This window comes from Glycine max, chromosome 4, assembly GCF_000004515.6.
Source record: "Glycine max cultivar Williams 82 chromosome 4, Glycine_max_v4.0, whole genome shotgun sequence".
Taxonomy (NCBI): domain Eukaryota; kingdom Viridiplantae; phylum Streptophyta; class Magnoliopsida; order Fabales; family Fabaceae; genus Glycine; species Glycine max.
In genome coordinates this window covers 5548094-5558250 of record NC_016091.4, presented here as the reverse complement: position 1 = coordinate 5558250, position 10157 = coordinate 5548094, and the positions used below count along the sequence as shown (strand labels likewise).

Sequence of the window (10157 nt, the reverse complement as noted above, 5' to 3'; positions counted from 1 at the left end):
AAAATGTTTTAACCCCCTAGAATCCAGAACATCCACAACCCAAAATAACATTGCAACCACCCACAAGAACATTCAGATATTTGCATTTAAACGAAATCCAAACACAAATACAAGAAAGAGGGAAACTAAATAAACATAAAAAAGGTGCAAATGAAGTTCAAGAAGATGCTTTTATGAACCTTGACTTTTTTTTCAATTTTATTTTACACAACTGAAGCAACAACTCTTAAAATCAGTTGAAGGCTTTTAAAGTGCATATCTTAACGAGCAAAACCTGAACACAATCTTAGTTTTTGGTTCAAAAAATTGAGAGAGTTTACAAGTCATATGTATTCGCGATTTTTGGAAAGAAAGAAACATTACAATTCATGCTTCAGTCTTCACCTACAACATTTTCCAAAACAACATCATTCACATAACATATGCAAACACAAAATTCAATTCAATTCTCATAGGGTCATTTGGGAAGAGATCGAGTGAAGCTGGAAATCCGAACATGACGAGTGATTGGCTGAGATATTTAGCGTAATGCTCCAAATTTCCCTGCACTGTCAATAGAAGCTACTAATAAAAAAAAAAGCAACACATCAAGTTTAATCAACCTATTTCCTTCTTGTTGCCGTTAGCATCGACCTCCTCCAATGGAGGCATGTTAGCATCAACATCCTATTGATCCTGTTTCCAAAGGTCAAGGCTAAAGCCATAATAAGTGAGAAGAATAGTCTCAAATAGCAAGAGCACAAGGTCCTTCACAAATTTGAATGGCAATGTTGGTTTTTAGATCTAAACTTTGAGCTATTAAGTTGTGCACAAATTTGAAAGAGGAATAAAATCTTGAATGAAGAGAGCTGAGAGACAAAAGAGAAAGTTTAAAATTAAAATAATCATTAACGGTTTAAATTTGTTTTTTATTTTTTTTTAAAAAAAGTATTTTAGAATACCTCATTTATTGATTGGTACTATTCATTCACTTGATGTCTCTCTCGAATTCACCTTCTTATGGTTTCAAATCATATCTGGAAACCATGAGTGAAAGTGACAATATTATATTTAAAGAAATTGTTAATATAAATTAATGATTATTTATTCCATCATTTTTATTATTTTCATTCAAATACAGTTAAAAGTGTCTATATTTAATTAAAATGAAAAGACAATTAAGTTAAAAAGGACACGTTGAACCAATTAATGGATAATATTAGGTAAAACAAATACCTTTTTTATTTAGATGAGCAATTAGATTATTGTGTGTTAGACTAATGTCAATTTTTTTATTTTCATTAATATATTTTATATTTAATCAATTAAATTAATTTATTCACATAATTAATGTTTTAATTTTGTAACTGACTACATGGTAATTTTTTTTTAGAGACAACTACATGATACGTTATGTTCAACATGTCATTGAATTGGGTAATTGTTATTCCACCAAAAAAAAAAAAGCTGGGTAATTGTTTTCCTTTTAAAAAAAAAAAATATACCGAGTGGGGCTACGTTCAAAAACCACACACAAATACTACGGGCCGAAGGCAGCCCCGTATCAACTAAATATCACTCAAGTTTAACTACAATTAAATTTGCATGGTATTCTTTTATTTAGTTAAATGAATCTGCAAGTTCTTAAACTATCTTAGAATTAGGTCCTTATTTTTTAAAAAGCTTATAATTAAGTCCAAAATATCATCAAGTGCTTTTTATTAAATTCGTAACTGAACTTATCTTAAAGTTCTAGTAAGCACATGATCTTAATTTAAAATATAAAAATTGGTAAGGGATAAGTGGTTCAAGGACTAGGTAACAAAATACTTGGCATTTTTGTAATTATATACCTTTACTTAATTAACAGATCCCTAACAGAAAATTATTCATAATTAGTATTAATTCCTCCGTTTCTAGTTATAAAACCATTTCAAATAATTCACCTTAAGAAAAAATAGTTAATTTAATTAATCACATTAAAATTGTCAATTATTTATACTAACATTATGAAATTATCTTTTTTTTATCTCTCTATCCATTTAATTATTTTTCATTAATATTTAGAGAGAGGATAATTAAGTAAGTATATATGGAAAAAAAATTAATGCATCTAAAAATTAAAAAAAGATCTTATAAAAAGACAAAAACAATTTTTATATGTTTCTTAAGTGATAATCCCTAGTCAATAATATTCCTTTTGTAATTGAACATGGCCATGAGTTATGAAAGGAATTCTTTATAAATAAATAATACAAATGCGTTCGGTTGTGTTTAAAACTTAAAAGAACTTTGCTCATACAAAAATTGTTCCATGTGTCACTCAAGCCTTCACACTTCAAATTTAAACGACTTTCGCATGGAGTTTATTGGCCCTGAATGCACATACTTCGTAGGTTGATTTTTTAAGGGGTAGTAGATCTTGATGTTCAAACATTTTAATAAAACACCCAAAACTTCATGGCAACTGTGCATAAACACTGTTAGAAAGTCAATAAAAATGCAAGTTGCCCCTTCAGTGGAAGTTGGAACATTCAACTCCTGAATTTATAAGCTATTCCACCCACACCAGAATTCACCAGCTTGACATACGCATTTTTGAAATCTTCAAAGAACAGATTCTCACTGTCTGCGTATTTTTTAATCCATCTGTTCAATCAATGGAACTCTCTTAAGTTATGCACACCAAGGAACATATAATTAGCAGAAACATGCACATGCGGTGCACCGGGATATGTAACATGCAATTGAATTTTTAGACATCAATAAGATATAATACAATGGTCCAGCTAAAAAGTTTTGTTAAATTTTTCCCCTCCTAAAGTACATGATTGATGGGAGTTTTTGATAGACAATACTGACTCAAGTTTACTTAAAAAGACAATATTCTTTTCAGCACGTCATTGTTTGCTTACATGGACAAAAAGAATCAAAATGAGTCCTCAGACCAACAAACAACTATAATACAAGCATTTGAACAGGAGCACGCGTTAGGCTCAGGATCATGACCTAAATGTTTAAAAATTGATGTTTCACTATTGTGTGTAAAGTGTAAGCTAGTACTCCAGAAACAAGGACATGGTTTACTATGGCAAGACACGTTGAATCACAAATGATAGTGTCAGACAAATCTAACGAACATAACTTATTCATTACCAATCGATATGCAGTTGTTACTTGTTTCCAATTGATGGATTATTTGCGTTACCTGTTATTTTATAGAATTCTGAAAAATAAGAAAACGATATGCTTCGTATTTTAATTGTTTTATCTGTTCAGATAACTTCAAATTATTTAAAGGATTTACCACTTTTGTACTAAAATTTTAGTGCTAGCTTAGCCAATAAATAAAAAAAGTGGGGGCCAATTTCATATCAAGAGTAGCATAAGAGAAAGAGATAAAGAACCTTAAGCATTCATCATCCTCAACAAGAGCGTGATCTGAAGGAAGGCCAATCATACTCGACATACCACCTGCATAAAAGAGAACCGGCAGATGAGAATTATACAAATTATTAAAAAAAGAAAGACAAAAACAAACCAATAATTATGTTGGGTCTATCCAGAAAAATGAGCATGCAACCAGAGTAGAGTTGTTGATTTGGCCCTAAGCCTATGCATTAACCCACTTGAGCCGCTATACCAGATATTAATGTCATTTATAGTAGTTTATTGGAAGGCACAACTGATGGCAAAGAAACTGAAAAACTTGATTGGAACATTAAGATCCAGAGCAGACTGGACATAAATTATGTGATAATCTAGTGGCTAAGCTTAACATAGTGACATGCATTCAACTCCTGCATTTCCTTTTTTTTTTTTTTTGGTATTCATTTCCTTGTTGTTTTTGTTCTAAGAGAACTGCTTCAGAAAACAATGATTGGCAGCAAGTTTACAAAAAATATAAAAACGATGTTTAGATGAAATAAGCTGTTAACTTACCTGAAGACGTCCAGGGCTTCTCCAAAAGAACCTTATAATATGAATTTTCAAAAGAAATTGAGCTTCCAAAACCTTTACTTCCAATAGTGTGGGCTCCAGACAAAGCCACAAGTTCTTGTGTTCTATAAAAGAAAAGCTCCAAATGATAAGGATGCATAAGCAAAACTAATTCAAGTAAAATACGTTGAAAATTTTAAACAATAACTAATAAGCTTATTACCAGTGATTTTTTGGTCAGTAAATCACAATATTTCTTGCCTTGTTAGTCTGGTTTAGAATCGGGACTTTATCACAATATTTCTTGCTTCTGTAATGTTAAGATTCTCATGTTAAGTTATGGACAATCAGACAGCTTCTAGATGATGTATAGCTGCACTAGTCTAAACTATAAAATAGGTGTTGTTCTCATACTCACAAAAAGCCTTTGCTCTGGAAACATTTCTTCAAACCAGAAGCATTGAGAGATTCCTCAGGAAGTCTCCCTTCTGGATCATGCACCCTATCATTAAAATGAATGCAAATAGCATCTGACTGAAGACAAAACCAGATTTCATGTGTTATGCGAAAACCAATGAGTTAAGTTCCCATGGAGGATTTTTTTTTTTCTCTGCAAAATGGTTGATCATTCATTAAACAACAGATTGGACAAAATTCAGTAATTGGTTAAAAAACATTTTCACAGAACCTAATGCACCAAAACTAACATATAACTGCTTGTTTGTCATCCTGTTAAGAAAAACCAGTTTCTTGTCACGTCATACGTACTAACTCGAGAACATGTCAACCAGAAACCAAGCATCTTACAATGTATCTAATCTACCCGGTGAAACTTGGATAGGTGGACCTCCACATACTTCAACTGCTTCAGCTCCAGCCACAGCAATATTCATGTCCGCCCAAGATACTAATAAAGATAAGCAAAAATTTGTTGGTCTGGACCAAATTATCGCTTACCATTAGCAGCAGTTACCAGATAGAAGAATATTTGGTTGGATAACATCTATCTGAGTCTTTGCTTGTTGCAGAACCTAAAAAATATGTGATACGTCCACTGAGATATTAGCTGGCAGTTAAAATGTAAGATATTTGTCTTAATGATCTTCAAATAGTACTAGAAAGAGAGGTGACAGAAGGGAAACGAGAAAATAGTGAGACAGAGCATGCCTTTACTGATTTTCAACCGTGATGATGTCAAACCATTTCAAACAATTGATTTACTTTCATTTTACAAGAGAGCCAAATTCCATTGGCTTTTGCTAGAAAGGCAGAAGGACTGTGAAAATTGAAAAAAAACAGAAACTTGGAGTCCCTCAGATGAGATAAAAGTATTATACCTGTACTGTCATCGATGTCAAAGGTTCCGGCATCGAGGAAAACCAATCGAAGCACGCCAGCAGCCTTTCCCTTTGACAAGACCTTCCTCACCTCTTCTTTAATGAGAAGATATTCCTTTGTACCTGGCCTTCAATCACCACAATGTATGTATGTATGTATTCAAGACATGAATGAATGTAATAGTACTACTACTAGGTATATAATATATGGTTGTGATTCTGAATATTTTTATTCTATACGTATTAGCCCTCCCACTAATTTCGTTATTTTAATATAAGAAATTTCAAATTATACTTGATTATTGATAGATACAATTTTTTTTTTTAAAAATAATCTTTTATTTTTATATATAAACATTTTTAAAATTAAATAAAATAGTTTTCTATCATCATATTTTTATATTCACAAATCATTTTATTTTCTTTTATAAATCATAAACTTAACTTGCAACCTTCTTTTATTCATGCCATTGCTTTTATTTATACAGATAGATAGACAGCAAATCTGCATAAAGCTTTAAATATATTATATTATAATTTGTTTTTGAAAAATACAAATTTTCCAAGATTAGAATGACAAAATGATATTTTAAATGGGAAATAGGCTGCAAGTGTACTTTTTTTAATAAAACATAGTATGTATTTGCTTTTGTGAATGGATATAGTTGGTCCACATTATTTACTTTTTTTTTCTACTTCCTGTTCATTCAAACTTCCAAAAAAAAATTGACATATTGTTCTATTTTTACAATACACTTCTTGAAGGGAAGTGTCTTGTACGCAAAGTGACTTGAGTAGAAGAAGGCTAGCCGTGAGCCACAAGTGCCTTGTGTGCAAAGTGGTTTGAATAAAAGGTGGACGGTGACATAAATCTGGAGGCTACACATTACCTGATAACGAAATGGCTTGAATAGAAGGCCAAAACATGTCATGATATAGGAGGGTACAATTTCTAACCTAAAAGTCATAAAAAAAAATTCCATTTGAGCCTATCACTGATAAGTCATCAATATCATCACTCTTGACCCAGACAGCATCTTTTGATTAATAAAAATTTGGAATTCTCATGTCATAGTACAACTGTAAAAAGAAAGTGCAACTTTTCTTTTTTAGGAATAAGGTTATCCTACTGATGATTGGAAATGAATCTCTTCTGAAAAGAGAAAACCTATCAACTATATTAGCTTTTGTAGGTTAATAATGTATAGGAAATAAAAGAGAAAGAAAGAAATGCAGGATGGTTATGAATAGCTATTTATATTACAAAATTTGAGGAACTTGAACAAAATGTACAAGAGCGGGGGGAAGAATGAAAACCCCACACAATCCAGAGTAGCTCTGCTGTATTACATACTAATTTACTCAACAATACAACACACAAAAGAGACAGGTATCGTTATCTAGGTCCTGAAAGGCGAACCGCGGAGAGATAAGCATCACTGTTACAGTCTGAGGGAGCAGAAGAGGTGGCCCCTTCTTCACTGGAGGATTTGAACATAGTGGCATAAAGGCGAGAACCCAAGGAAGAACTAGTTGGTGGCTTAGGAACAATACAAATACCCTCCAACATTTGGACAACCCTGGTCATAGATGGCCTCATTGACATGTCTTCCTGAATGCACCACAATGCAACTTTGATAGCACATTGAAACCTATCATCATTCTCATCAATTTCCAACTCCGAGTCAAAAATATCTCTCAGCTTCCCTTCTTCCATCATCTTAAATGCATAAGTTGGGAAATGGGATTTCTCTGAACTCTCTCTAGGATCATAGTTTTTCCTTCCCCCAATGATCTCTAGTAGCACCATGCCATAGCTATAGACATCACTTTTCTCTGATATAGCATAGTTTGTTATCCACTCCGGTGCAAGATAGCCCCTGGTGCCCCTCAGTGTTGTGAAAACATGGCTTTGTTCTCGGTTCATGAGCTTAGCCAGTCCGAAATCCGAAACCTTGGCCATGAAGTGGTCATCCAGAAGCACGTTTTCCGGCTTGATGTCACAATGAACAATCTTAGAGTCGCAATCTTCATGAAGGTAAGCAAGTCCTTTTGCTGTTCCCAGAGCTATATTGAACCTAGTATCCCAATCCAACAGAAACTCACCTTTGTTTTTCTTGAATATCCATTTATCCAAGGAGCCATTAGACAAGTACTCATAAGCAAGGAGCCTATGAGTTCCATCAGCACAGAATCCCCTAAGCCTAACCAAATGAAGATGATGAATGCTTCCAATGATGCTAACTTCGGCCCTGAATTCTTTCTTCCCTTGTCCAATACCTTCCAACTTCTTCACTGCTAATTGAGTCCCATCTGGTAGAGCTCCTTTATACACTGACCCAAAACCCCCTTGCCCAAGCTTGACAGAGAAGTTATTAGTGGCAGTTTCAAGGTCCTTGTAGCTGTAACGGATTGGCATACCAGTTAAATTCTCCAAGAAATTGTCCTCTTCTGAACCATCTCTAGGAGACTCGGGCAACCTTTGCTTTCTTCTGTGGTATCTAACTCCCCCAAAGACCAGACCACAAATGACAAGCAAGGTTATTATGACAATGACCACAACAACTATGGTGTGCTTATTGCCACCTCCACTGCCCCCAGAACCCGTGCCAGCACCTCCAACCGTCGAGACCTTGATGTAAGAAACATAACCAGAATCAGAATCAGGTTTCTGAAAGCTTCCTACACTGTTCAAAAGGAAACAGTCCCCTGAACTTATGTGGAAGAACAAAGCAAGGCATGAACAATTTCCACGGCAAGAAGATTGGCAACCAGCCAAATCGGTTATCGAAAAAGGTTGAAGGAATTGAAGCGCAAAGTAATCGAGTCCATCATCAGCTTTAACCAACTGAATGGACTTTTCTGAGTCACCACCACAAGGAGAGTCAAAACCAGGTTTGCAACTAGGAATAACAGAAGGGCAACTACACCTTTGGTTACCTGTGCATATGGTGTATGCATCACAAGGTTCCGGTGTAGCACAAGAATCTTGGGGTATTCTTTGAGAAGCAGCATTTGACTCTCCACCGTTGAGGTTTGAGAAAGTAATGAAGCCATCACTCCCCAAAACAGCAATCCAAGTCGCATTTGTGCCTTGGTCTGTAGAGAAAATGAATTGCCACAACAGTGATTTGCTTTTGCCATAGAACCTCCATGAGTTTCCACTAATGTTTGCTGAAGCCACCGCATCACCGTCCTTATTAATGACTTTGCGGTTGTCCTTCTGCATAGTCCAATAAGGCTGCAAGGTTCGAAAACCTGCGGTGAGAACAACATTACCAGACTTGATCTCAAGAAAATGGGTCAGGTTGTTCGTGCTAGGATCACTGATGAGTTTCATTCCCTCAGTGAACTCCTGAGTTGGCAACAAAGTATCTGTTGGATGGTTGAAACTCTGCCAAATCACTGTACTATTATCACTCCCAAGCAAAACCAAGTTCCCTGTGTCAAGCAATTCCATTGAAGAAACCCCTTTGTTACTTGTGTTTGTGGACCAAACCAAGGTTCCATCTTTCTCTAAGAAAGCGTTGCCCTTTTCATCAAACACAAAATTGTCTGAGTTAGCAACAGGAACTGCTCTATTGGCGGTCCAAATTACCCTTTCAGTGGCCACGTGGACGATTGCAAGAAGAAACTTGGTGGAGTCATTTGCAGTGGCGACAAAGGCAAAGGCAAATTGTCCCTCTTTTGAGACAAGGAACTTGCCATCTCTGTCAATCCAATTCATTTGAGAACCATTTATTATTCCGGGTGAGACACTTCCAGAATATTGAATTCCGGCTAAACAAACTTTGCACAAAAGGAAAAGGGTACCCGTAATATGGAAGAAAGGCCAATGTATTTCCATGTTCACAAATGTAGATCAAACGCACATGGAAGAAACAGAATTCATCTGAAGAAAAAAAGGCAAAAAAAAAAGAAAAAAATACAACAACTCAGAAATCTAACTGCTAGGCACTATGAGACCATTATTGAAAATGGAGGAATTTCTTAATTGTGAAACGGAAGGGTTGATGCGGTTAGTTTGTGGTTGTGGGAGAGAAAAGAAGAGAGAAGCAACTGTGGAAAAAGTCAACAAAGACAACTGGGCAAAGTACTCTTCATTTGACCATGAGTCTATCTGTCTAAGTGTCAGTGGCACGTGAAAGGAGATCAAGTTGCAAAAGGAAGAAGAAGAAGTGCGTTGGGTATGGCAATGAATGAATGAAGGTGGAGAAAGCAGAGAATTTGCGTTTGTATAAGCGCGGTAGAAGATGGTTTCAGACTGGATCTGACTTTGGTTGGCTTTTTTACTTTACAGCTAACTCAAGGTTCTTGGAGCCGTGAAACGCATTTAAGGGACTTGTCTTCCTCCCTTTTTTAAATACTATTTTTTTTTTTTTATGGATTCACGAATTCACTCGCTGAAGAACCTTCTTTTTTATTATTTTTTTAACAGGCTTGTGGTATTTATTTATTTTTTTGAAATTAAGGTTGGATAAAATTGTCATTGCCATGGATGATAAAATTTTATTTCTAAATATTTAATATTTTCTAAAATAAAAAGTATCAATTAGTTTTAACAACATTCTCATTATTAGTATTTTACCTAAATAATTAAATAAATTTTTAATTATATTCTAGTATTTTAATAAATATTAAAAATGTAATTTATCTTAATAACTTATATAATATATACTGTTTTGAGAAATGTGTATTATAAACGCGAGACAAGAGTATTGGATTATACAGAGTGTATAAAAAAAGAGATAAAAAATGGAGATCTCATTAGATAATAAGTTAATTTTTTAGATAAAGATTAATAATTGAGAAAACAAATACATAATATTAAAAACGAAAATCACACATTAGAAACAGCATGTCAGATTCATCAATCATACGTACGTATTTGCCAGTAAAAGC

At 34.3% G+C, this 10157-nt stretch overlaps 2 protein-coding genes across 9 annotated transcripts; both read right to left on the bottom strand.

Annotated features, from left to right (window-relative positions):
• Positions 1-2202: 2202 nt before the first annotated feature.
• LOC100782791 (putative L-ascorbate peroxidase 6) lies at positions 2203-5431 on the bottom strand. 8 transcript variants are annotated; one of them, XR_005891095.1, is made up of 7 exons: positions 5256-5430; positions 4726-4949; positions 4337-4420; positions 4142-4228; positions 3922-4043; positions 3387-3453; positions 2203-2628 (listed from the first exon to the last, which is right to left on the bottom strand). XR_005891095.1 is itself a non-coding variant. In XM_014774505.3 (5 exons), exons 2-5 carry the CDS (start codon positions 4809-4811, stop codon positions 2514-2516), a joined length of 390 nt encoding a protein of 129 aa, XP_014629991.1. In that variant the 5' UTR covers positions 4812-4949; positions 5256-5422; the 3' UTR covers positions 2203-2513. The 8 variants fall into 8 exon arrangements, 1 of the variants encoding a protein (XP_014629991.1); XR_005891096.1 differs by having other exon boundaries at positions 4876-4949; XR_003266713.2 differs by having other exon boundaries at positions 4337-4528; positions 4626-4949; positions 5256-5429.
• A 1043-nt stretch (positions 5432-6474) lies between these two features.
• On the bottom strand, positions 6475-9873 carry LOC100782258 (G-type lectin S-receptor-like serine/threonine-protein kinase SD2-5). Its single transcript, XM_003523641.5, has one exon. The coding sequence runs from the start codon at positions 9100-9102 to the stop codon at positions 6652-6654; it is 2451 nt and encodes an 816-aa protein (XP_003523689.1). The 5' UTR covers positions 9103-9873; the 3' UTR covers positions 6475-6651.
• Positions 9874-10157: the final 284 nt, after the last annotated feature.